General features: G+C 44.6%; 3 protein-coding genes across 3 annotated transcripts; all 3 read left to right on the top strand.

Annotated features, from left to right (window-relative positions):
- Window positions 1-203: 203 nt before the first annotated feature.
- LOC308122384 (L-rhamnose-binding lectin SML-like) lies at window positions 204-4187 on the top strand. The gene is made up of 8 exons (XM_080484165.1): window positions 204-251; window positions 537-572; window positions 641-691; window positions 2110-2242; window positions 2652-2755; window positions 2925-2969; window positions 3177-3303; window positions 3399-4187. Exons 1-8 carry the CDS (start codon window positions 218-220, stop codon window positions 3508-3510), a joined length of 642 nt encoding a protein of 213 aa, XP_080340291.1. The 5' UTR covers window positions 204-217; the 3' UTR covers window positions 3511-4187.
- An 8366-nt stretch (window positions 4188-12553) lies between these two features.
- On the top strand, window positions 12554-14911 carry LOC308123124 (uncharacterized protein). Its single transcript, XM_080485415.1, has 6 exons — window positions 12554-12953; window positions 13719-13855; window positions 14036-14100; window positions 14389-14550; window positions 14631-14738; window positions 14817-14911. Exons 1-6 carry the CDS (start codon window positions 12807-12809, stop codon window positions 14855-14857), a joined length of 660 nt encoding a protein of 219 aa, XP_080341541.1. The 5' UTR covers window positions 12554-12806; the 3' UTR covers window positions 14858-14911.
- Window positions 14912-21179: 6268 nt separating this feature from the next.
- LOC308123263 (saxitoxin and tetrodotoxin-binding protein 1-like) lies at window positions 21180-26791 on the top strand. The gene is made up of 6 exons (XM_080485672.1): window positions 21180-21442; window positions 24126-24262; window positions 24340-24425; window positions 24521-24649; window positions 25405-25524; window positions 25986-26791. Exons 1-6 carry the CDS (start codon window positions 21320-21322, stop codon window positions 26033-26035), a joined length of 645 nt encoding a protein of 214 aa, XP_080341798.1. The 5' UTR covers window positions 21180-21319; the 3' UTR covers window positions 26036-26791.
- The last annotated feature ends 378 nt before the right edge of the window (window positions 26792-27169 follow it).

The following is a 27169-nucleotide window of genomic DNA, read 5'->3' as shown; positions in this document are numbered from 1 at the left end:
CACACACTGAACAAGGTGTGTTGTCTTAAAGTGACACCCTGAGGGTCTGACAGATGAAGCGGCTTTGTGTGTGTGTTGTGTGTGTGTGTGTGTGTGTGTGTGTGTGTGTGTGTGTGTGTGTGTGTGTGTGTGTGTGTGTGTGTGTGTGTGTGTGTGTGTGTGTGTGTGTGTGTGTGTGTCGTCCGTCAGACAGTCTCAGTGTCAGTTTGGAGTGAACATGGAAGACTTCAGGAGACTCGTCTTCACTCTTCGTGAGGAAACTTAGTTGTGTATTTTTTGTCACTTTTTGTTACGTTGTGTTTCTTTTTTGTTTCGTCGCTTTTTATGATGTTGGGTCTCTTTTTGTTGTGTTGTTATTTTTAGTACCTTATTTGGTTTATTTGTGACCCTCTGTCAATAACTTGTATCTTTTTTGGAGCTGTCTCTTTGATTTGTGTAATTTAAGTTTTTGTGTGTCTCTTTTTAGTTCTTTAACGTATCTTTGTGTGTGTGTGTGTGTGTGTGTGTGTGTGTGTGTGTGTGTGTGTGTGTTGCAGTGTCAGTCCTGGCCTGTGCCTCGTCCTCCCTCTCAGGTCAGTTTCTTTTTTCATACATTTTAAGTGAAAGTGAATCTTCGAACTGAAGCCGTGATGTTTTTCAGAGACGACGTTGACCTGCGACCTCGTCCAGCACAAACACCGACTCCGCTGCGGTACAACGTCCTCGCCTCGTCTCTCTGGAGTTCTTGCCTCGTTTTGTCTCACCGTTTCTGTGTCTCAATACTTGTTTTGTTTTGTTTTGATGTTTTTGTGCATTTCTTTTGTATTGTTTTGTCTCGTTGTGTTTATTGTGTGTCTGTCGTTGTGTCATTCCTCTGTAGCTGTGTGTATTTGTCTACTTGTGTGTAGTTTTTTTTTCTTCGTTTTGGACACCTCAGTTTCACATTTCCATCTCGCTAAGCTCTCGGAGAATTGGTGATCATCATAGTTGTCTTTTTTTTTTTTTCGTGACCATCGCCAGCCTCCCTGAAGGTAAACAGTCGCACTGTTATCATTTCTTACGACTGGACCAGAGAGCGTAGTGTCACACGGTGAACGGACAACTCGTCCACAAACCTGCAACCCCGGACAACTTGTCCACGACTATGTTTTTCAGCATTATTGATTTGAAGGATTAGATTTCATTTGACACATTCGAAGGCTTATTAAGTATATTTGACACAAAAACATCAGCAGTGACTGATTTTGCTCTGGGCGAAGTGGGCAGCTGCCCAGAGCCAAACTCAACAGGGGCACACCGTGCACCGGCTCACATATGGTCTTCGGAAATGTATTTCTGAAAACAAATAAGCTGTGCAGTTGAAAAGTTAAAACCTCGCTTCGTAGCTGACAGCATTGAGTGATGCGTTCAGGTGCATCACGTAACAACTCCACTCTCCGACATGTTAATGAGCTGCCGTCAGTCGACCAATGAACCCCACCAAATCACAGAGCAGCTGCCCAGGAAGGAGGGAAAAGAAAAAAGAAAAAGCAGAGCTCCCAACAAGACATTATCAGGCTCCCTGGATGGGCGAACACATGAACCCTCACATTGTTTTGAAATATATATAATTGATGAGAAGCATATATGGTTCCTTTTATCTCCTCTTGTCTGGTTCTACCTGCATACATGTACATGAGCTTACATACACATACCCCAAACACACCCATGTACAATATTATGAGTTTTATTTATTTATTATTGTTGCATAGTTGTGTGTCTGTTGGTGTTTGTGTCTTTGCAGTTATTTTAGTTGTTTTGTGGTTTGTTTCATTGGCGGTTTCTTTAAATGTCTTGCATGTTAATTTTTGTATTGTGTAACTACTTTGTGTCTCTGTCGTGGTTTGGAATCTTTCTGTTGTTGTTTTGTAAGTCTGTGGCTGCTTTGCGTGTCAGGGTAACTGACAAATGTTTCGCTGTTTCAGTTATTTGTGTCCCTCTGTGGTTCTTGTGTTTTATATTGTTGTCGCGTTTTTTGTTTCTCTGCAGATTTTTTATGTGGATTCGTACTTGTTTTGTTCCTCTTCCTTGTTGCATCATGTCTCGTGGCTCTATTTAGTGTCCAGTTGTGTTGATTCTTTGTGTGTGCAGACAGCGGTCTGATTGTGGTGCACAATGTGACGATGAGTCACCGAGAGTCTGATGTTTGTGTCGACGGTGTTCGTCCGACTGTCCCGGAGTCGATCGGCTCGTCCACTCGGCTGCTGAACATCATCCGGTCAAGGTGCGACCTGAACCGGCGGGCGCTCACGTGACGGCCATGTTTCCATATTTCCTGTCATCCCTCCTACATGCAGCCATGTTTCCTGTCTACCCTCCCGTGTGTCGGCCATGTTTCCTATCTTCCCTCCCATGTGTCGGCCATGTTTCCTGTCTTCCCTCCCATGTGTCGGCCATGTTTCCTGTCTTCCCTCCCGTGTGTCGGCCATGTTTCCTCTCTTCCCTCCCGTGTGTCGGCCATGTTTCCTGTCTTCCCTCCCGTGTGTCGGCCATGTTTCCTGTCTTCCCTCCTGTGTGTCGGCCATGTTTCCTGTCTTCCATCCCGTGTGTCGGCCATGTTTCCTGTCTTCCCTCCCATGTTTCGGCCATGTTTCCTGTCTTCCCTCCCATGTGACGGCCATGTCTTTCTTCAGGTGTGATGGTCAGTACAACTGTTCCGTGACCATTGACAATTGCCACTCATCGTGTCGCACCCGATGTGTCTGGATGGAGACTTCGTACTCCTGTGAGTTTGGGGGTATGTATTAAAGCCTCATTTACTGAACAATGTCTCAAGTGAAAACGCAGTATCTTTGGCTTTTTGTTTCAGAAAATGTTGTGGTCACTCGGCAAATGCAGAAACTGAAAACAACTCAGACTCTTGGAGTTGTGAATTGATCAGTAACGTACCGATTGTCTTGTTTCAGAAATTCATTCCGCATGTCAGAAACAGAAGGCCATTCTTCACTGTGGTTGGTGATGCTCAACAAACTGTTTTATGATTGAATGTTATTTATAAAGTTTTCCATGAGGCGACTCATTAGACATTAACTCATCTGATGCTAACTGGGCTGTGTGTGTGTGTGTGTGTGTGTGTGTGTGTGTGTGTGTGTGTGTGTGTGTGTGTGTGTGTGTGTGTGTGTGTGTGTGTGTGTGTGTGTGTGTGTGTGTGTGTTCAGGACATCAGGCGATCAGAGTGTTAATGGCTGACTACGGCAGGGTCAGTTTGAAAGTGTGCCGGTACAACTACTGGCAGCCGCCTGACACCGATTGTAAACACCCTGTAGTGAAGGGGGTGGCCCAAAGGTGAGACACACACACACACACACACACACACACACACACACACACAGAGGATAAAAAGAGAGGATAACAATATTAAAACTTCTGCGTCCATCCAGGTGTAACGGAAAGCACTGGTGCTCTGTCCCAGTTTCTAACCACCTGTTCCCCAACAAGTGTCCCGGGACCAGGAAGTACCTGCGGTACTCATACCTGTGTGTGGACCCCTGAACGTGTGTGTTTGTGTGTGTGTGTGTGTGTGTGTGTGTGTATGTGTAGATACTCTGCTGCTGATACAGCAGTGAAGCTTTAGCGCCCTCTGCTGCACACTCCTCTTCTTCTCTTCCTCCTCACTGAGTTGCTGTCCACAAGAGCCAAAACAATCTTTTTCACCCTGTCGATCTTTTTTTTCTTCCTTCCACACTCCATAGTACACATGTCAGGCCTATCGGTGGCGCTGTGACGCTGCCATAGAGATACACTGAAACCGGAGAGGAAGACATGGAGCACGAAGAAATCCGGGTATTTGTTCCGGCCCTGGCCGTATGTTTCAGTTCTGTTTGTGTCCTCCTGCGTTTCTGTTTTGGTTCGTACCTCTCTGTGTGAGAGTCCTGTTTTTTCCACAGCAGCTCTGCTGGCCCCGCCCACTTCCAGACAGCAAGAGGAGTCAATCCCCTATTGGTCGTCTCTTCACCTGCCAGGAGGGTGCAGGAGGGGTGGAGGAAAGGGGACCCGGCCTGTTTGTGACTCGTTTGTGAGAGTTTTGTCTCAGAACTGGTGGCGTTCTCGTGGTGATTATTGTAACGATGCATGTATCAGCAGTATCTTGGTTTTGCTTTGGTTTAAGACCTTTTTACCTGGAAATCAGGCGTCTTTTTGTTAATAAACCCACGTTTGAACTGACACCTAATTTATTTTGTCAAGCGTTTGTTTTGGGACAAAGTTTGCGTTCCTCACTTCCTTTTAATCTTTTATGTCGCGTCCTTGCCCCGAGACTGGGTCGTAACAGTATTAGAGAAATCCTCATGTGGCTTTATTGAAGGAACGAGCAGCTGCTGCAGCTCCATCTGGAGCAGGTCGTCCGCCATGTTGCTGTAAGGTGACGTCACTACAGTGGCGATTTTCCCATGATCCTCTCTGATTCGCTAGGGTCCTCCGTTTTCTGATGACAACACGGCGGTAACCGTTGAGGAAGGCACAAAACTTTTACTTATGTGCGCAGTTAGTCGGGTGTTCTAACAATTCTGCTCGCAATAATGTCTCGTTTTTTTTATTTTACCTGCTGTTAAACAGCGTGAAGGGCCAAAAGTCGAAGAATTAACTCGCAGACGTCAAAGACGGCGGCTCGCAAATCTGTACAGATCGGATATAAAACCTGCAAGTTACAAATACACAGGAGTATGTGAAGAGCATATTGTGAAGGGAAAGTTTCTCTGTCCATTACTACCCCGATTTATGTGTTTTGATGACGATTTCATCACGGGTTTCTGTACAGGCACCGTGTCTTTATGATCATCATGCTCTCTGGCTCAACTGTACTAAAAAAAAAAATGACTAAGAAAATAAAGTCACATTTACTTATCCTGGCCAATATTATTTTGCTTTCTTTGAGAGTCTCTGTCACTGCAATATTCCTCACCAATCCTGACACACAAACGTGGTATGAGGAGAGGCTTTTGTACGCCTTCATCTGTCTCCCCGTTACAGAACTTGTAGTGAGTACCAAGTAGTTCACGATGTCCGTGTAATTTACACTCGGCCACGTGCCTCCATCGTCCTCACATTTTAACAAATTGCTGTAGGTGTCAAACCCCCACCGCACTCCTCTATCTTACCGCGATACCTGGCTTCATCTGGAATATTTAATCCTTGATAAATTTGGGATAAAAATCACATGAATCCGCCATTGTTGATATGTTGCTATGCAGCTGTATGCATAAAAGATGGCGGACCCAAGCGAATCGGAGAGGATCAGGGGAAACGTGACATCAGTTGCAAACGATCTATAGAGGGCGCCAGGGCTCCGCCCTCCCGGGGATCAAGAAGGACAGTTTTTTTGTAAATAAAAAATACTAATATACTCTAGCTCTGTCTAAATATTTATGCCAACAAACTAACAACGGGCCCTGAACTGTATTCGCTTAATCTTCTCTCGATAATTTTCAATGAAAGAGGATTTCTAGATTTCTCTATAGAGTGTGTGTGTGTGAGCAGCCTGGGGCGCTGCAGGAAGCCGCCCTGAGGAGGCGGGGCTTAGTAGCGATTCCACCAATGACTGATTAACACCAGAGTGACATGAAATTAAACTAATCAGCATCATTTGATGTCAGAGTCTTGGGGCAACTTTTAAATCGCCCTTCGCCAGACCTGCTTTATGACTGGCTTACTGTCAGCTCTGGTTTGTTCTAAAGTGTTTCGACAAGATGTTGAGATGAAGACAACATGCAGTGAGTTTCTGATTATTAACTCTGTCACGTCTCTTCTAATTTATTCTTTTGAAAGGAGAAATTTGGCTGAAAAGCTGCAGGTCAGGTTCACATTTCTCCAGTATAGTTATTTTTAAATTCACACAAACAGAAATTCGTTCAGAATTTTCCAAATGTGTCCAGGTTTGTTATTGTTTATAAATGTTTAGATATGCTCTAAAATGAAAATCTATCATGAAAATCTAAGAGCTTAAAAAAGCACACATGTAGCCCTAGCTCTAAAATAGAACATAGAAGAATAATTATCCTCTGAAACAATTCATTAGGAAAGTAATCAAACTCTTAAAACATTAGATTTTATTTGGAAATAAATAACCAATCCATTTCAGTACATTTATAAATAGGTTAAAATCAGATAAAATGTGATATAAAAATAAAATTTGCTGTAATCAGCATTGGATTTAATCACAGATATATACTGGATAAAAGTTCATTTTAAATCCTCACAATATTCTGATTAAAGATAATTCTAAAGAAAATATTTTGCCAAAAGAGGAAGTAAAACTTTATACATCTTATTGTGAAGGGTCAGATCTGACAATTCTCTCTGGAGAACAAAGAAACATCTGGTGACCGCATTGTTAGAATCTCCATTAGTCACGGGACCACCAGCAGGGGGCCCCGCAACCCCTCCTGTAAGCTGCACCACTGCACTCCAACAGCAGGGGGATCCACCGACTCCGTCCACCAGAAGAAGCGGGATGCCCCGGAACACCGGAGCCTCCTCCAAACCGATTGGTCAAGACAGCAGGACACCAGTACAGGACTTCCCGGTATAGAACCCGGGCCACGAACCCCCACCCACCTCCAACATGAATCTGCTTCCTGACAACTTTGTAAGGAGACACAAGGAGACACGTGTCAACCCACGAGGACCGGGACGGAATCTTAACTCGCTGGCCAAGTGGAAAAGCACTTTTCTTTTTCCTTTTTTTTTTTTTCTTCTTTCTTCACCTGGATCCACGGAGCGCCGCGGAAAGCTCCCCTGCCTGCCAACCTGAACCTCGCTTCTTCACACCTCACAAGAAGCGTCTGATCCCTCACGGGACCTCCTCGTGTTTTTCACGCCGCGAAACGCAACTCAGGTTTTCCCCCGGTCACGGAAGCATGTTTCACCCTCGTCCAACCAGGCCTGGAGTGGCTAATCGGGAATACTGGGACAATTGCCGGTGGGCCGGTGGGCCGGTGTGATGTCTGGGTTGATCACATGCTGTTTCCACTGTTCCTGGGACGCCCCCGCCTCCCTCCACTGGCAGCTTCTTTTTTTTTAATTAAACGTTATTTAAAGTTTACAACTGGCAGCTTCTCTTTTTTGCAGACGCACCCTGATGACGTAACACGTCCGTGCCGTCGGTCAGTGGGTTTGAAAGATGGATAGAAAGAACAAGGTGGAGCAGCGAACTTGTTCATTAAAACCAGCTTCACGGTTAGAAACAGGAAATGACGATGGAACAGGTAAGATGTTTAACTTTGCCTCCAAACCACTGTTTTAATTTAATTATCAAGTTGATGAATTCTGTGGCTTTGTGGAATATAACATGAAATTATATAATTTGAATAATAGTATAATGAAACACCACATAACTGGTAAACTTTGTCTTTTATTTCCTCAGAAAGCAGATCCAGCAGCACCAAGCAGGTCGGACTGATCTCAGGATAGATCAGATTATTATATTCAATATAATGAAGAGCAGGATGGAGACCTGCTCTACATGAGAAATGCCCTGAGATTCTAGATGATTCAGCTCTACATTTTTAAAAAAGTGATTTAGTGTGAGAAGCAGAGCCAGTGGTGATGAGGGGACTGATCCCGTCACTATGGAAGGAACAGCTGAGCTGCTCTAACAGTGTGTGAACAATCAAGCAGTACTTCCAATATATGAGAAGTTCCTCAACAGTACATTTGATTAAAAACAGGTTCAGAAGAAACGTGGGGCGTCATGCTCATGAGCACTGAGGAAGGAATCCTCATGTCTCAAGAGCTGTGCACGAAGCCCAGTGACATCCCGCTATCCCAGAAAGAGTGCGCAGAATGCCTCCAGTGGCTGCGTGGGTCATCGCAATCTCTCGTGGCACCGCCACCTGGTGGACGCATCAAGTTATTGAGTTCTCCTTCTTGCAGCGTCACGGTCATCACACTGAATCTGACATCTGTCTCCCTCTGGTGGACATTTGAAGTCACTACACCCATTCACACAGACACACACTCGTTGTATATAGTGTTGCCGTGTAGTAGATTAGAGCTCAGTATTAGATGACGTTTGATACTTAGATGTGTTGATTTATGAAAGGATTTATGAATTATTTATGAATTAATAATTTTTTGTTAATAAACAAAGCTGAATTGAACAATTCCTGGTGATTATTGTATATTTATTGTTGACATTCACTGGTTTGTAACAGTCTGTGCTTGGCTCTCACACCTTCCCTTTTATTTAAGATTGTTGTATTTTACACAGAAATATTAACTAACTTAAATAAACCTTTTTCCAAACAAGACTGATAATTTGGTATTAGCTATTTCCAGATTATCTGGTGGTGCCCCCTTTAATGAATAAACAAATTTATTCAAATTAGTAATTTTTTAAAATAAATTCATTTTGATAATGTATTAACTTTAAGTAATTAATCAATTACTTAAGGAGCTGCTAATGAGTAAATGACAGTTTACTTCCATTAATAATTCAAATTTTTCATAAATTACTTCCAGTAATTCATTACTTTCACTATTACCGTGAAAATCAAAAATAGTCTGTAAAATGTTAATGGAATTTATGACAAACAGGGCGCTTTACACACACACTTTTACACACACACCACTATGTGCATAGGGCATTTTCATTTAGCATATAATCACCTCATTATCATTAGAGATTAATTAAATGAGCTGAGATGACAACAACTCAGACTGCTGCCTGAGCTGCCATCCTGGATGGATGGATGGATGGACCTTGGAAATTGTTTAAGTAGGGATGTCCAGACTTCCCTCGCCCCAGACTCTTCCTCCACCTCTTCTGTTGGGACCCCAAGGCGTTCCCAGGCCAGCTGAGAGACATAGTCCCTCCAGTGTGTCCTAGGTCTTCCCCCGAGGCCTCCTACCGGAGGAACATGCCCAGAACACCTCCCGAGGGAGACGTCCAAAACAGATGCCCGAGCCACCTCAGCTGACTCCTCTGGATGTGAAGGAGCAGCGGCTCTACTCCGAGCTCCTCCCTGGTGACTGAGCTCCTCACCCTATCTCTAAGGGTGCGCCCAGCCACCCTACGGAGGAAACTCATTTCAGCCGCTCGTATCCGGGATCTCCTTCTTTCGGTCATGACCCAAAGCTCATGACCATAGGTGAGGGGAGGAACCAAGATCGACCGGTAAATCCAGAGCCTCGCCTTTTGGCTTAGCTCCTTCTGACTCTAACAGCTTTTCTTCCAACATTGTTTTGGATTTGTCTCCATCCGACTTTTATCAACACTGAGCAGCCTTCCTGTCCTTCTTCACAACACGATGCTGCCTCCACCATGATGCTGCCTCCACCGTGCTTCACAACCTCTGGAGCCTTGTCAGCGTGTATTTACTTGGCGTCCAAACCAACTTTGAGATGTACTGGTCCATTCTCCAGAGCACTGAAGTCATTCTGTCACATTTCCATTGTTCTCCGCTCATTTCTCACTGTGATCTGATCATCTTCTGAGTGTGTTTTTATTATTGTGTTCATGTCATTTTCAAATATTACTAAAGTCTGATTAGCTTTCGATTTCATTTTGATTACTATTTTCATCACAGTGTTTATACTTCCTATAATCTAATTACCATGTGACTGCACTCTGGCTGCTGTGCTTGATAATCAATGTAATCAGAATCCGGATATTCAAATCTGACTGTAATCTGAAGCGCCTTTGTTAGATGGATATTTGTAATGTTCTCAATGTATTGTTTTGTTCATGTTGTTTCCTGTTGTTTTGTTTTCGTGTTATTTCTGTCAGTGTTTTTACCTCTGGGTTGTGTAACCGTGCTATCTGACCATCCTTTGCCTCATTGCCCTCCTGCCCTGTTGTCATTGAGCTGTTTGTTGTTTGCTTGAACTCGTCCCTCCGCTGTGCATCGGGAGCAGAAGTGACTCAGTCGGAGCCGTTAATCTTTCCTCTGAGTGAAACTCAACATGTTCCACAGTTATGAAGAGTGTCAGTCACCATCTCAACCACACCTGGGGGGTGGTAAAGTTGAAAGAAAAATGTGATTTCACTCAATGCAACAGCGATTGTGTATCCACACACTAAACAGTGTTTTTTTTTTACTGATAAACTAATCGACCAACCAGAAAACAGACTTCAGCAGCCAAGAAAGACTTACAAACACGCAGTTGGCGAGGTTTGAAAAGCAGCGCTGCATCTGCACAATATATGGAACCTCTATCAATACGCACCAGTGGAATATGTTCATGGCATTTATACATTGTTTCACTACACTTTGCATTCTATGCTTGATTGATTTGTTGCTTGTTGATCTTCCTGGAGTCAAACCACCAACCAGTTTTTTTGTTGTCATGAAGCATTGTTTTAGGCAGCGAGTCGTCCAGCCGTCATTTGGACCCTCAATTTTCGAAAAAGACGCCCGAAAAAAATAGCGGACGTGTTGCTCAAAGTCTCTAAAATATGTGTATAATGTCCATTACTACTTGTCACAGTCTGATTTTGCCCAAATTCATATTTTTGCACCAAAATTTTGTGAAGTATCGGCTCGAGTAAACAACACGCTACTGACTTCCGGTTTGTACTACGCCCAGTAACGAACAACATGATTGGTCAATTCATACCATGTGGTATATACGTTTTGAAAGGCGGCCCCTGACTGGTTCATAATACTGTGACTCATCCTGATGCTTTCAAATGCAGATGGGAAGAATTCGTAGATGGATTTTCTTTCCAAAATGCCGAGGAATTATATCGGCAGAATCCACACAGGTGGGACTAAATCTTTGGACCTTTGATCGATCTAATTTTTCATTCCTAAAATTATTCATGCTTCTCATTGAAAAATAAAATATTCTTTGCTGTGAAAATGCTGATTTTGATAAAAGTATTGACAATCATCACCAATGAAAAGAAGCCATTAAGTTAAAAGAAGAAATATTTTTTAACAAAGAAAGTTTATTAGATGCATCAGCAAAAATGTCAAGAACAGGAAATACATTAGTGTGAAGATGCAAAATTTACATGTCAGAATGTAGTATTCAGTAGTCCATAGTACATTAGAATGCACCATAAGGTCTATCTCTATTTTAATTTTATTTTTGGAGGTTTAGACTGATGGAGGTTTAGACTGATTGAGGTTTTGACTGATGGAGGTTGAGACTGATGGAGGTTTACTGATTGAGTTTTAGACTAATGGAGGTTTAGACCTATGGAGGTTTAGACTGATGGAGGTTTACTGATGGAGGTTTAGACTAATAGAGGTTTACTGATTGAGGTTTATACTGATGGAGGTTTTTAGTGATTGAGGTTTAGATTGATGGAGGTTTAGACTGATGGAAGTTTACTGATTGAATTTTAGACTGATGGAGGTTTAGACTGATAGAGGTTTAGGCTGATGGAGGTTTAGCGATTGAGGTTTAGACTGATCGAGGTTTACTGACGGAGGTTTGGACTAATAGAGGTTTAATGATTGAGGTTTAGACTGATGGAGGTTTACTGATGGAGGTTTAGACTAATAGAGGTTTAGTGATTGAGGTTTAGACTGATAGAGGTTTAGACTGATGGAGGTTTACTGATGGAGGTTTAGACTAATAGAGGTTTAGTGATTGAGGTTTAGACTGATGGAGGTTAATGATTGAGTTTTAGACTGATGGAGGTTTAGACTGATAGAGGTTTAGACTGATGGAGGTTCAGACTCCCCAAGGACCTACAGTGAGCTTCTTTCCTTCTTACTAACATTCTTCTCGCTCTTATGGTTCCATGCTGGTTACCATGGAGATGGAGATGCTTTCCTGCATCAGTACACCCAGTGAAGGAGGAGGATGTGGCGAGCTGCAAACTAATATTGACATTCAGCTCCTGTCCCCACGACAACATCGTTTCATGTAATTGTCTTTTTTGTCCCATCATCCACACAGCACAGGGTTTTAGGAGCGGATGGACAAGATTCACATTAATCTAAAACGATGATGTCATCGCCGTGCCTCTCAACCTATAACCCCGCGACCCTCTCCGTGACGTCTCTCAACAACAACAACATGGCGGACTACCTGCTCCAGGTGGAGCTGTAGGAGCTGCTGATGCTCGTCACTTTAAAAAGGCCACATGGTGGATTTCTCCATTTCACGTTTTTTTTTCATGCTCCGGGTCTTCTTCTATGGGTTTGGTGTAGTTCTGGGGCAGCGCCGAGCATATCCATCCAGCTGGATGGAGAACAAAATACAGATAGGTATTAAAAAAAAGGCCGTTTGGCTCGAGAGGACAGAGACTCAGTCAGGATTCCACCTCAGGACGGTTCGTCATGTCAGAGTCAAAATGATGCTGCAAACAGTTCATCAGCTCCCTGGGACTGCAATGCAAGCTGGGAAACAGAACAGGAAATGTCCCCTTTGAGTTTTTTCTCTTGTGCTCTCAGTTCTGTCCTGTAGATGTTTCTTGGCGTTAGCTTTAGCGCCGGCATGTGTGCGGCTCCTCCTCTGCGTGATGTTGCCGCTGGCCGGTTTGCTGATGCACCAGAGGTCGAGTCCCGCTGGTTTCAGTCGGTTCCTGACCCACTTTTCGCTGCATGCTGTATTTGTGCGACCTTGGTGGGCGAGGGCGATCAAACAGATGAGTGAATGATTGATGCAGCAGCTTCATGGTTTCCTCATGAAAAACCTACAAACCCGGTGCCTTGTGTCGCCTGCTGGGGGAACACGTGGGTTGCCTTGGTGCCGGCGCTGACCCGACTGTGGAGCAACACCCGCTCTGTTTTTATGTAATCGTGGAAAAACACCAGCGGCCCACGGCTCCGGTAGCTTGTATAAAACCCAGCGCCCCTCGGAGACTCGACACTGTCCTCCCTACCGCTGACATCATGAACCAGCTGCTCGTCTGTCACATCCTGTTCGCTGCATTTTGCCTGATCGGTGCCGACCCGACCGTGCCGACTACGCCGATCGCGCCGACAGCCGAAGAATGCAAGAAGCTGCTCACGCCGCTGTCTCTGGCTGACCAATCTGTGGTAAAACCCTCCTCTACTTCTTCTCTCGTCCTCACAGCTCAGCATCACCGTGCCGCCGCGACCGGGCCGGCTCGGGTCAACCCGGGTCACTCATCAGGTCACGTGTTTGGCTGAACGTCGGCTTCTGTCAGAGGTCACTGATGGTGACACGAATTTGAATCTGCTGTCTGGAAAACTCGACTTCAAAGAGAGTTTGGTTTGAGTCCAACAGAAGATCAGAGGTCAGGTGGTGGGTTAGGGGTGAGAAGAACAGGTGGAGGTTGGACGGTCGGCCGGTCGGCTGGTAGTTAGATGGACTACTCAACTGTCCAGGGGGGAACCTGTATTCAGATGAATGTACAGTATAGGGAGAACATGCAAACATGCTAAGCACTTCATTATTGTTATTTGTCGGTCGTATCTTTTGCAATTTTTTGTCAGTATTTTTCTTTCAGTTGTTTTGTAAAACTCTGATCTGGTAAAAGTCTTTCCATCGTCCATTTCTTCTGTCTGTTTGAAATCATTACAGTTTAAATTCCACCTGCCTGCTATTGTACCTGAGATTTTCAGTGATTTCATGGGTCTTTTTCTCACACTTTTAATGGAATTTAAACGGTACTTATGATTACCATGGCAACCAGGACCCTGTAAAGCCTCGCCATCCTCTGTTTCTGATTGGCTGCTTGTTTTCGGCGCGGTGGCAGGATTGGAATGAATGAAAATAAGTTTGCTTGGAGTATTGAGGGTGTTTTGAGTGAACTCTGACCGACCGGTGCTGCTGTGCAGATGGAGGGAACAGGAAACCTGCTGCTGGGCTACACGGGCCACGACACGTTCAACGACATGCTGGCGGTCACCGAGAAATCTGAAATCAACATGACAGTACACGACAACATGGTGACAATGGATGAGGTGATGAAGATGTGAGCAGAACACACACACACACACACACACACACACACACACACACACACACACACACACACACACACACACACACACACACACACACACACACACACACACACACACACACAAACACACACACACACACACACACACACACACACACACACACGTGTCACTTTTCCTATTTCTTTCAGAAATGGAACCTGTTATAAATTAAAAGTCGACATGAAGATTGAAGGAGACAAAACAGTGATGGCAGGTAAGTTTCAACATGTTTTCAGAAACGTTCCCAGACAATGGTTTTCACGTGAAGGTGTGTCTGGATTGTGTATACAGTATAAATTGGGGGTTGATGGGCGACAGTGGGGCTTTCTCTACAATGTATTTTAAATGTTTTCTTGGATCTTTTTAGTTCATCGGCTCCTTCTTTGTAGTTCTTTAATTTCTCTTTAAAATCTTGTTAGTGTTTCCGTCCGCAGCCTCCGGCGTCTGAGGTAAGTTCTCGGTACCTGCCGCAGATGTTTTGCTGATATGATTTCGGTTCCAGCTGGGAACTTCACGTCGGTGTTCGAGCTGCTGCCGACCTGTGAGGGCTGCTGGGTCATTGCCGGGAACACCAGCTCCAAAAACCTCAATCAACTGTTCCAGTTCATGAAGCTCAACATCCAGACGGAAAACGAGATCAACACTAACGCTCTTTACTTCTACGGTACGAGAGAATTGATCAGGAAACGGGAACATAGGCTTACTTAGCACACTGTGATTCGACGATTCTGTCTTTGCTTCCAGCCAAAGATTCCAGCACGGTGAAGGACGAAGATCGGGAACGCTTCCGGCAGCAGGCGAGCTGCCTCGGGTTCACAGGAGAGGCCAAGTTCCAGTACGACCAGGCCAAAGGTGCGTCACCTTGAAAGCATTCCGGCGGGATGATTGAGGACAGAACTGAGTGTTTCCTGTGTGTTTGTGTCTCTGCAGCTTTCTGTAAAGAAGACGAACTGGTCGACATGCCGTTGTGAGATCATCTGTAACTTCTGCCTGAACTTTGAATAAAGTGATAAAAAGACGAATAACCACGCAAATTTCTTTGACTCCAACGACAGGGCCCCAGAGCAAGGCTCTGTCCTGGGGCCCCTCCACCTCATTATTTACCTCCTTCCCCTCGGCAATATCTTCCGTAAATTTAACAAACCTTTCCATTGCTACGCGGATGACACCCAGCTCTACCTCACCACTAAACCCTCACCCACCCTCCCACCCTCCTCCCTCGCTCGTTGTATTTCTGAAAACCTGATTCAATCTCAATTCCCTGAAATTAAACAACAATCAAACTGAGGCCCTTCTCATTGGCACCAAGTCCAGTTTATCCAGAACCAGCAACTTCTCCATCAACACTGACAACACCGCCGTTTCACACCCAACCAGGTTAAGAGTCTGGGGGTCATCCTCCACAGCACTCTATCATTCCAATCTCACATTAATAATGACGTCCATCTACGAAACATCAATCACCTCCACCTCTGCCCCACCCCCCACAATGCCGCCATCCTAGTCCACAACCTCGTTACTTCCTGCCTGGATTACTGTAACTCCCTCCTCCACCCATCACATCACTCCAGTGCTCCAACAGCTCCTCCACCCATGACATCACTCCAGTCCTTCAACAGCTCATCCACCCATCAGATCACTCCAGTCCTCCTACAGCTCCTCCACTCATCCCATCACTCCAGTCCTTCACCAGCTCCTCCACCCACCAATTACATCACTCCAGTCCTCCAACAGCTCCTCCACCCATGACATCACTCCAGTCCTCCAACAGCTCCTCCACCCACCACATTTCTCCAGTCCTCCAATAGCTCCTCCACCCACCACATCACTCCAGTCCTCCAACAGCTCCTCCACCCACCACATTTCTCCAGTCCTCCAATAGCTCCTCCACCCACCACATCACTCCAGTCCTCCAACAGCTCCAGTGGCTCAGTTCCGTATTCAATTCAAAATCCTTCTGTTAACATCCAAGGCCCTTCACAACCTTGCCCCCCCATATCTGTCTGATCTCCTTCACATTTCCACTCCCTCCATTTAAAAAAATCTTTGATTCCCAAATAACGGTTTAAAGAATTATTCAGGAGCAAAGTTCTCTCACTTTACATTATAACCAAGTTAATTCATGAGTGTGTTTTGTGGTTTGTTTACTTGAAATGACAGTTGGAGTTTAGGGAAAACAAAAAGTATATCAGGTATATTAATAACACATTGATCCATCTTTCAAAGCATTTTAGACATGCATGTGTTGTTTCATTACAAAAACAAACAACAGCGCCAACTAGTGGACCAACATGAAAACTACACTGTTTCCACAGTTTCTGAGTTTCCACGGAAACTGACACCATTTTCAGAATGTTGGCATGTAAACCTGAATCTTTTCTGAAATGATAGATGGTGGTGTGAAATATGACCTTCGTGTAAAAATGTGTTTCGATGTCCTTGTTTTCCCAATGAGCTCCCAGTGTTAGAAGAAGGACCCAAACACTCACCACTTCACCAAGGTTTTTTTCATGGTCCAAACATGAAACACGGGTCGACAGAGTCAACAGAGCTTCAACACACTGGGAGGCAGGGCTGACGAGTAACTTAGTTACTTTACTGATTACTTGTTTTTGAAACATCAATATATATTTTTACTAAGGAAAATTACAAAAATAGTGGGACATCTATGCAGTTGAAATGTTCATTGATGACGTTCTGTTGGTTCCTCTTCTTTTGTTACTTGAATGCGCCGTTAGAGCGGTTTGGACTGTGATTGGCTGAGACTGGAGAAGGTGGGTGGGTCAAGTGTGTGTGTGTGTGTGTGTGTGTGTGTGTGTGTGTGTGTGTGTGTGTGTGTGTGTGTGTGTGTGTGTGCGTGCGTGCGTGCGTGCGTGCGTGCGTGCGTGCGTGTGTGTGGGAAGGAATGGAAGAGCAGCCTGGTAAACCTCAGCCTGTTCAGTTATAAATCGGCTTGACCTACAAGAAACTCGTCCTCCTTTCCAACATCCTGTGGGAGGCTAGAAAAGTACCGCACAATCACTTTGATAAGTAACTTTAATCTTATTACTGGTGTGGAAAAAGTAACGCATTAGATAACTCATTAGTGAAAAATGGTCATATTACTAATTAATGTGATCATTATGACCACACGTTATTAAGTAATACATTACCAGCGTCACTGGTGGTGGCAAGCTCACTAGAGTTACTTCCTGGCCAGAGCAGCGGCTAGTTAAAGTTACTTCCTGGTTGAAGCAGTGACGAGTTAAAGTTACTTCCTGGTTGGAATGGTAGCTAGATAAAGTTACTTCCTGGTTGAAGCAGTGACAAGTGAAAGTTACTTCCTGGTTGGCATGGAAGCTAGTTAAAGTTACTTCCTGGTCAGAGCGGTGGCTAGTGAAAGTTACTTCCTGGTCGGAGTGGTGGCTAGTTAAAGTTACTTCCTGGTTGAAACAGTGACTAGCTAAAGTTACTTCCTGGTCAGAGCGGTGGCTAGTGAAAGTTACTTCCTGGTCGGAGTGGTGGCTAGTTAAAGTTAGTTCCTGATCGAAGCGGTAGCTAGTTAAAGTTACTTCCTGGTTGGAGCGGTGGCTAGTTAAAGTCACTTCTTGGTTGGAGTGGTGGCTCATTGAAGTTACTTCCTGGTTGGAATGGTAGCTAGTCAAAGTTGCTTCCTAGTTCGAGCGGTGGCTAGATGAAGTTACTTCCTGGTCGAAGAGGGAGCTAGTTTAAGTTACTTCCTGGTTGGAATGGTTGCTCGTCAAAGTTACTTCCTGGTTCGAGCGGTTACTAGATGAAGTTACTTCCTGGTCGAAGCGGTAGCTATTTAAAGTTACTTCCTGGTTGAAGCGGTAGCTCATTAAAGTAACTTCATGGTTGTAGCGGTGGCAAGTTAAAGTTTCTTCCTGGTTGGAGTGTTCGCGAGTTAAAGTTACTTCCTGGTCGAAGCAGTTGCTAGTTAAAGTTACTTCCTGGTAGGAGCGGTAGCTGGTTAAAGTTACTTCCTGGTAGGAGTGATGACTAGTTAAGTTACTTCCTGGTTGGAATGGTTGCTAGTCAAAGTTACTTCCTGGTTCGAGCGGTGACTAGCTAAAGTTACTTCCTGGTTGGAGTGTTAGCGAGTTAAAGTTACTTCCTGGTCGAAGCAGTTGCTAGTTAAAGTTACTTCCTGGTTGAAACAGTGACTAGCTAAAGTTACTTCCTGGTCAGAGCGGTGGCTAGTGAAAGTTACTTCCTGGTCGGAGTGGTGGCTAGTTAAAGTTAGTTCCTGATCGATGCGGTAGCTAGTTAAAGTTACTTCCTGGTTGGAGCGGTGGCTAGTTAAAGTCACTTCTTGGTTGGAGTGGTGGCTCATTGAAGTTACTTCCTGGTTGGAATGGTAGCTAGTCAAAGTTGCTTTCTGGTTCGAGCGGTGGCTAGATGAAGTTACTTCCTGGTCGAAGAGGGAGCTAGTTTAAGTTACTTCCTGGTTGGAATGGTTGCTCGTCAAAGTTACTTCCTGGTTCGAGCGGTTACTAGATGAAGTTACTTCCTGGTCGAAGCGGTAGCTATTTAAAGTTACTTCCTGGTTGAAGCGGTAGCTCATTAAAGTAACTTCATGGTTGTAGCGGTGGCAAGTTAAAGTTTCTTCCTGGTTGGAGTGTTAGCGAGTTAAAGTTACTTCCTGGTCGAAGCAGTTGCTAGTTAAAGTTACTTCCTGGTATTAACGGTAGCTGGTTAAAGTCACTTCCTGGTAGGAGTGATGACTAGTGAAGTTACTTCCTGGTTGGAATGGTTGCTAGTCAAAGTTACTTCCTGGTTCGAGCGGTGACTAGATGAAGTTACTTCCTGGTTGAAGCGGTAGCTCATTAAAGTAACTTCATGGTTGGAGCGGTGGCAAGTTAAAGTTTCTTCCTGGTTGGAGTGTTAGCGAGTTAAAGTTACTTCCTGGTCGAAGCAGTTGCTAGTTAAAGTTACTTCCTGGTCGGAGCGGTAGCTGGTTAAAGTTACTTCCTGGTAGGAGTGATGACTAGTTAAAGTTACTTCCTGGTAGAAGCGGTAACTAGTTAAAGTTACTTCTTGGTCGAAGCAGTGGCCAGTTAAAGTTACTTCCTGATTGGAGCAGTGGCTAGTTAAAGTCCCTTCTTGGTTGGAGTGGTGGCTCATTGAAGTTACTTCCTGGTTGGAATGGTAGCTAGTCAAAGTTGCTTCCTGGTTCGAGCGGTGGCTAGATGAAGTTACTTCCTGGTCGAAGAGGGAGCTAGTTTAAGTTACTTCCTGGTTGGAATGGTTGCTCGTCAAAGTTACTTCCTGGTTCGAGCGGTTACTAGATGAAGTTACTTCCTGGTCGAAGCGGTAGCTATTTAAAGTTACTTCCTGGTTGAAGCGGTAGCTCATTAAAGTAACTTCATGGTTGTAGCGGTGGCAAGTTAAAGTTTCTTCCTGGTTGGAGTGTTAGCGAGTTAAAGTTACTTCCTGGTCGAAGCAGTTGCTAGTTAAAGTTACTTCCTGGTATTAACGGTAGCTGGTTAAAGTCACTTCCTGGTAGGAGTGATGACTAGTGAAGTTACTTCCTGGTTGGAATGGTTGCTAGTCAAAGTTACTTCCTGGTTCGAGCGGTGACTAGATGAAGTTACTTCCTGGTTGAAGCGGTAGCTCATTAAAGTAACTTCATGGTTGGAGCGGTGGCAAGTTAAAGTTTCTTCCTGGTTGGAGTGTTAGCGAGTTAAAGTTACTTCCTGGTCGAAGCAGTTGCTAGTTAAAGTTACTTCCTGGTCGGAGCGGTAGCTGGTTAAAGTTACTTCCTGGTAGGAGTGATGACTAGTTAAAGTTACTTCCTGGTAGAAGCGGTAACTAGTTAAAGTTACTTCTTGGTCGAAGCAGTGGCCAGTTAAAGTTACTTCCTGATTGGAGCGGTGGCTAGTTAAAGTCACTTCTTGGTTGGAGTGGTGGCTCATTGAAGTTACTTCCTGGTTGGAATGGTAGCTAGTCAAAGTTGCTTCCTGGTTCGAGCGGTGGCTAGATGAAGTTACTTCCTGGTCGAAGAGGGAGCTAGTTTAAGTTACTTCCTGGTTGGAATGGTTGCTCGTCAAAGTTACTTCCTGGTTCGAGCGGTTACTAGATGAAGTTACTTCCTGGTCGAAGCGGTAGCTATTTAAAGTTACTTCCTGGTTGAAGCGGTAGCTCATTAAAGTAACTTCATGGTTGTAGCGGTGGCAAGTTAAAGTTTCTTCCTGGTTGGAGTGTTCGCGAGTTAAAGTTACTTCCTGGTCGAAGCAGTGGCTAGTTAAAGTTACTTCCTGGTCGAAGCAGTGGCTAGCTAAAGTTACTTCCTGGTTGGAGCGGTGGCTAGTTAAAGTTACTTCCTGGTTGAAGCGGGAGCTCATTAAAGTAACTTCATGGTTGGAGCGGTGGCAAGTTAAAGTTTCTTCCTGGTTGGAGTGTTCGCGAGTTAAAGTTACTTCCTGGTCGAAGCAGTGGCTAGTTAAAGTTACTTCCTGGTAGGAGCGGTAGCTTGTTAAAGTTACTTCCTGGTAGGAGTGGTGACTAGTTAAAGTTACTTCCTGGTAGAAGCGGTAACTAGTTAAAGTTACTTCCTGGTCGAAGCAGTGGCCAGTTAAAGTTACTTCCTGGTAGGAGCGGTAACTAGTTAAAGTCACTTCCTGGTAGAAGCGGTAACTAGTTAAAGTTACTTCCATGGTCAGAGTGGTTACTAGTTAAAGTTACTTCCTGGCCGGAGCGGTGGCGTCTCACTGTTGACGAGGCAGTGATCGGGGTAATCGGGGAGGACAGTGAACAGGCCGGGACTCGACACCGTACATCAGGAAACATTAAGGAAGACCAGACAAGAGAAAATAAATAGAACTGTGACACCAAGTCGGAGTGGATGAAGTCTTGCTCTCCTGGCATTGTGGCCCACGAGTTGGTGCGAGCAGAAACAATCCACTCGAAACATTAACAATGGGAGAACATGGACATTCTAGTTGACAGATGATTAAAAGCTTTCAGTGCAAGTCCATCGTTGTCGCATGAACGGAACCCAAAATTCCACAAAAGTTTTCTGTTTTCACTTGAAATCAGAGTTGGTGTAAACAGGGCCAAACAGGGTGGAAAAACAACTGTTTCCAGAGTTTAGTTTCCAGTGTGTGTGTGTGTGTGTGTGTATGTGTGTGTGTGTGTGTGTGTGTGTGTGTGTGTGTGTGTGTGTGTGTGTGTGTGTGTGTGTGTGTGTGTGTGTGTACACAGTGTAGTATCAGGATCAAATATCTCTCATCCTTGTCTGAACTTTCATCACTCAACATAAGTAAATAAATCATCCCTGTCGATCACACGCTCAGTCAGAGTTCACTCTGTGCACAAACACAATCACACTTTGGACCCCACGCTGGGGGGGTTGGGGGACCAGAAGGGTATAAATGCTGGTCCTGACGAGAGCAGACACACTGAGGTGGGTTTGATTCGATCCTCAGAGCAAGATGAGGAGTGCAATGAAACAGGCGGTGCTGCTGCTGCTGCTGTTGGGGGCCGTCGTCTCCGACACAGAGCCGGAAGACTGTGGAGCTCTGGCAAAACAGTTTCAACGGGGAGACAAGGACGAGGTGAGAAAGTCTTCAGAGTAAAACCCTCCCGTGACTTCACCTCGTGTTTATATCGTTTCAGCTTGCTGCAATCTCTCATTGAAATAAATACTAACATTGATGAACATTGAAGCTTAACCAGCCAAATGTCAAAGTGCCTTTTGAGCCATGAAGTGTTTCTTCGGCTCTCCAAATCATTGAACTCAGGTCTTCCGATCACTTCAATGGCCTACAGGCGTATCAGATCAATCACCTCGATGATTGGGAATAGCAGCAACTCAGAATTCATTGGATCTTCAGGTTAACAAACTTCCTGATCACCAGATTTGCTGGTTTTCATCGAGTCACTCGGCTTTTTTAGTTCCAGTGAAAGAAACTCTGAAAGCTTCAGCAGACCAAGACATTTTGGACTATTTCATTGGGAGACGGCCACTTCCTGTTCCAACATGGCGGCCCCGCAACGCAAGTAGGTCCATATAGACCTGGATGGTCCCATCTGACTGTCCTGCAGAGTCCTGACCTCCACCTGACAGAACAGAGACTGTTCCAGCTCTTCTCCTAATCGCTAATAAAGATAAAGCTCTCACTGATCCAGGAAGTTTTAGACCTGATCAGTCTGATCATTGCGGATTGTGAAATCCTGACGAAGTTCCTGGCTATGAGGCCAGAGAGTGTTCTATCACACTTAATACACTCGGATCAGGTGGGATTCATTAAAGGAAGATCATCTTCAGATAACGCTCGACCCCTTTAACACCTCACACGGCTTAATCCAGATGAAAGCACCCCAACAGCTGCCTTCTCTTTAGACGCCCACAAGGCGTTCATTAGGTGGAGTGGAACTTTTTGCGGCGTACGCTTGGGATACTTGGATTTGGGGAAAGTTTTATCAAAGAGGTGAATATGGTCTATTCAGATCCCAGGCCGACAGTAACGATGAATGGACTGACCTCGCCCTTCTTTTGGCCTAAACAAGGAGACCCTCTTAGTCCTCTCTTTTTTTTACCTTGTTCCTCGAGTCCCTGGCCTTTGCAACTTGGACAGAAACTGGTATTAAAGGAGTGTCACAAGGGAGAAGGAACACAAAATGTTTCTGGACGCAGATAACATTTTGTTACTTATCAAAGACCCTATAGTGTCCACCTCCTAATGTTTTATCAATAATTAAATCATTTTCAAAATTTTCAGGTTATAAAGTAAATTGGCAAAGGGTGTAGCCAATCAGTAATCTCTACATTTCAGCTTCAGGTTATCTCATCCGGAATGAAATATCCAAAGATTAGATTATGCTCGGATCTAGAAAATATATTTTCTATTATTGCAGCTCATTTAATTCAAGAAATTAAGACAAATTTGGACAAATTGAAATTGACTAACCTCAATCTGAGGGGGAAAAGTAATATTATAAAGATGGCAGTCGTTCCACAATATAAATATGTCTCCATGATGAGACCAGTAACCATCTCTGACAGGATCTTCACACAATAAAATCCTATGTTTACGGATTATTTTATGGAATGGGAAAAAGCACAGAATTGCAACAATATGTTTTACCAGATAAAGTGGATTTCTGGAAGTATTTACGGTTGAGGAGTAGTGTGAGTTCTACTTTTGGATTGGAGTGGCCAGAGGAAGAAGAAAAGAAGGTTCAAGAATTTCTCAATTCCCATCATAATCTGCACTCTGCCTCACTGTTTTATAGAAAGACGTAATTTATTCAAACAAGAAAGGGTGAAAACTTCAGACTAACGTGGCAGGGGGATCTTGGTGATGAGATTAGTGAAGAAGTATTACAGGATGTGATCTCTAATGCAGGCTGGGCTAGAAGAGATGCAAGGAGTAAGTTCATCCACTATAAGATCGCACACAGATGTTATTCTACACCACTGAGATTGTTTAAAATGGGAATCGCTCAGGACAGTAAATGCTGCAAATGCCATAAAGACCTGGGCACATTCCTTCATGCCATAGAGTACTGCCCCTCTGGAAGGTGGTTCTGAAAAACCTTTGGCTTAAATGACCATTACCAGAATCACCAAGTGTTTGTTAATGGATAAGGCTCCAGTGCCACCAGGCCTTACCAAAGCAGAACTCCAGCTGTCAATAACCACTTCTATTGTCGTGGCTCGGCTCAAAATGGTGCAGCTGGAAGAGCGCTGGTGGAGTGGTCAAGACTCATGACAGAGACTGCTGCCTTTGAAAAGATGATTACCAGGGTCAATAGTGCTCCACGTAAAATGTGAAGTCTTTGTGGACTACTTAAGGGGGGGTAACTATTTAAAGGGGTGCAAGGCATTGTGGGAAGGATATGTATTGTTATACATGTGATTGTATATATGTGCGCTTGAATATGCACGAATCATTTTATTCTTCATGTCGTATGTGTTTCTTCCTTTTACCCTCTTAGGCAGGCTAACAATATGATGATACTACATCTGTGACATGTGAAAATGTCACAACAGATAAACATTTGAAAGACAAAAAAACCCCAATAAACATTCATGAAGCTTGAAGGAAGAGCTGAAGCTGTTCAAGCTTCAGACGGTGGAGCCACATCAGATTAAACCCTCTGGTTTAACAAGAGGTCACTCAAGGTCATGTGGCGCAAAGGCGGGCGAGCAAATACTTTTGGCACTGCAGTGTTTATCTGTCTTGTATTTTGAGTGATTATCTGTTGTCTTGATGGTTCTTCATCCCCCTTCAGATGCTGGGCGACTGGGTTCTGGTCTGGTCGGTAGCAGACTCTGATCAGGAGCTGGTTGGGAATATTTCCACTTCCCACGTGGCGCTCAGACAGTTGGACAACAGCACGGTGGAGTTCGACGAGGAGAACGTGTACCTGTGAGTTTTTCGCCGTGAAGCTTGTCCAGGTTCCACGGTTCCCTGTGTCATGTGAACGGTGTGTGTTCTCCCCCCAGCTCCAACACCACGTCCTGCACCGAGTACCGCGCAAATATGACCTTCACCGAGTCCGAGACCCTCACACTGCACAGCGACGTCATCAGTACGACACACACACACACACACACGCACAGTCCAACTGTAGATGTTTCAGACGATCGAGACGTTGCAGTGTGATGTCTGCTGTGTGCGTTTCAGGAAAAGACACAGATGGAGTCATTCAGCACTACAATGAATCAGCTGCTATCGACGTCTACAAGAGCTGCCCCAACTGTCTGCTGCTGGTTTACAGAGCATCTCAGAGCGGACGCTACCTGCTGAACTACAGTAACACCACACACAACACACACACACACACACACACACACACACACACACACACACACACACACACACACACACACACACACACACACACAACCTGCCTCCTGACCTCCTGCTGATACACATTTAACCTTTGACCTTCATTCTTGTTGTGTTTATATGTGACTCATGGTTTTATTATCAGATTTTTACTATTACTGGTTTTTATTGACCTGGAGATGTCGTTGTAGTCTTTTGTTGTTGTTTAGTGACGTTTGCTCCGATTCTTTTGTGTCACCTGAACACAGTGAGTTGGCCTGTGATTGGCTGAGAGGGGAAAAAGGGGCGGGTCAGGTGACTGCATGCACTGTGTGTGTGTGTGTGTGTCCGTCCGTTTGGAGGAGAATGAAGGAGCGGCAGGGTTCAGTTTCATTATAAAGCGGCTTTTCAGACAAGAAACTCGTCCTAAAGGACGCTACATTAGTAACACAGTAACTAGGAGAAGTAACTTTAATCTGATTACTGGTTTGGAAATAGTAACATCACTGCTTGTGGAACACCATGAAATTATCAACACATCACCGCAGTTCCAAGTGATACACAATACCACACAGGTCTGTTAAACTAAGTGATGATGTCATCTCATTGAGCTGTGTGTGTGTGTGTGTGTGTGTGTGTGTGTGTGTGTGTGTGTGTGTGTGTGTGTGTGTGTGTGTGTGTGTGTGTGTGTGTGTGTGTGTGTGTGTGTGTGTGTGTGTGTGTGTGTGTGTGTGTGACAGGGAAGGACGGTCAGCATCGGGACGTAGATGAGCAGAAAGCCTATCAGGAGCATCTGAACAAATTCGCCAAGTGTCTGAAATTCCCCACAGAACAACCGTACGTCTACGACGGAGTTTCAGGTACGTAAACCAGAGGACACTACAATGAGACACCACAGCACACTACACCGAGACACCACCAGAGGACACTACAGTGAGACACCAAAGCACACCACAGTGAGACACCACAGCACACTACAGTGAGACACCACCAGAGGACACTACAATGAGGCACCACAGCACACTACAGTGAGACACCACCAGAGGACACTACAATGAGGCACCACAGCACACTACAGTGAGACACCACCAGAGGACACTACAGTGAGACACCACCAGAGGACACTACAATGAGACACCACCAGAGGACACTACAGTTAGACACCACAGCACACTACAGTGAGAGTCCCCAGGCCTATCAGACAGAGAAGCGTTCCTCAATAAGAACCAGGAGCTGGAAGCTGATTCCTGTGTTGGGTGCAGAAATGAGACTCACATGATTTTCACAGACGTCAAATTCCTCTGATTTTCTGTCCTCACAGATTTTTGCCATAAGAAATCTGCTCCTGAGGTGAAAGCTGAAGAGTCCTGAGAGGAACCGGCAGGAAAGCTCCACATGTGTCACAAACAGGAAATAAAGAGGCAATCCTGAACCCTGAGCCTGTTTAATTTGTTCTCACAGCTGATTTCATTCACTGTCTCCACCCGTCTCCACCCACTGCCTCTCATGTCGTTGTAGGGATGAAGCAGGAACACGAATTAACAAAAAAGCAACAACAAAAGAGGAACATGACTTTGAGAGTTTGAGCAAGTGTTGACAGTAAACAAGAAACTTCAGGCACGTGGTACCACTAATGTTGGGCTATGGCAGTTTCGCTATAGATAATGATTAATAATGATCAGAGATAGTTAATATTCTGTTATTGAAAATTGTATCAGATCTCTATCAGATACCTGAGCACCACCTGTTTAACAGGTATACTAAACAATCAATTTGAAATTTGAATTACTAGTTAAATTAATTCATGCCAACAGAGGCAGCCACGCCTCTGTCAGCATGCCCCAGGGCAGCTGTGGCTACAACGTAGCTTACCATCACTGGTGGGACTGGTGTGAATGAATAATGGTCTCTGTACGCGCTTTGAGTCACTGCGAGAATAGCGCTATATAAATCCAAGCCATTATTATTATTAGATTGAACAGTAAAGCTTGCAGGATTTTGGAGTTCTTCACACAGAGGAGTGGACATTTCATTCACCTTTGTGCTCATTAATAAAACAGCTCGTATGATTCCAAAAATGATATCTATTTACAATGAAAACAAATAAAATGCAGATTCTAACTACTTATATACAACTTGGTGTGTGTGTGTGTAGAGATAGAGAGAGAGAGAGAGATAAAGAGAGAGAGAGAGAGAGGTGGAGGGAGGGTGTGGGACGGGTGATGAAACTACAAAACAAGAAGGCGGATCACAATAAACTCCAATCAGAATGGAGGTTACCAGAGAGCAGGAAGTCTGTCCTCGGTCTCCACCAGGTGTTGGAGAACAATAGAACATAAAAGCCAGTCTTTAGCATCTACTTCCTGTGTGTCTCCGTTAAAGGAACATTTGTAGAATGAGTTGATGTGAAGGTGATTTGCTTTGTAAAACGAGTTTGGTGAGGACATGGAGAGGCATTTTTGGTTGGCCTCAAAGAGGTTCTGGGGTACTATCCTCTGGAGGTGG

The sequence above is a fragment of the Lipophrys pholis genome, assembly GCF_963383615.2.
Source record: "Lipophrys pholis genome assembly, chromosome: 17".
In the NCBI taxonomy this organism is placed as follows: Eukaryota; Metazoa; Chordata; class Actinopteri; order Blenniiformes; family Blenniidae; genus Lipophrys; species Lipophrys pholis.
Note: the sequence above shows the minus strand (reverse complement) of the source record. Positions and strands in the feature narration are given on the sequence as shown.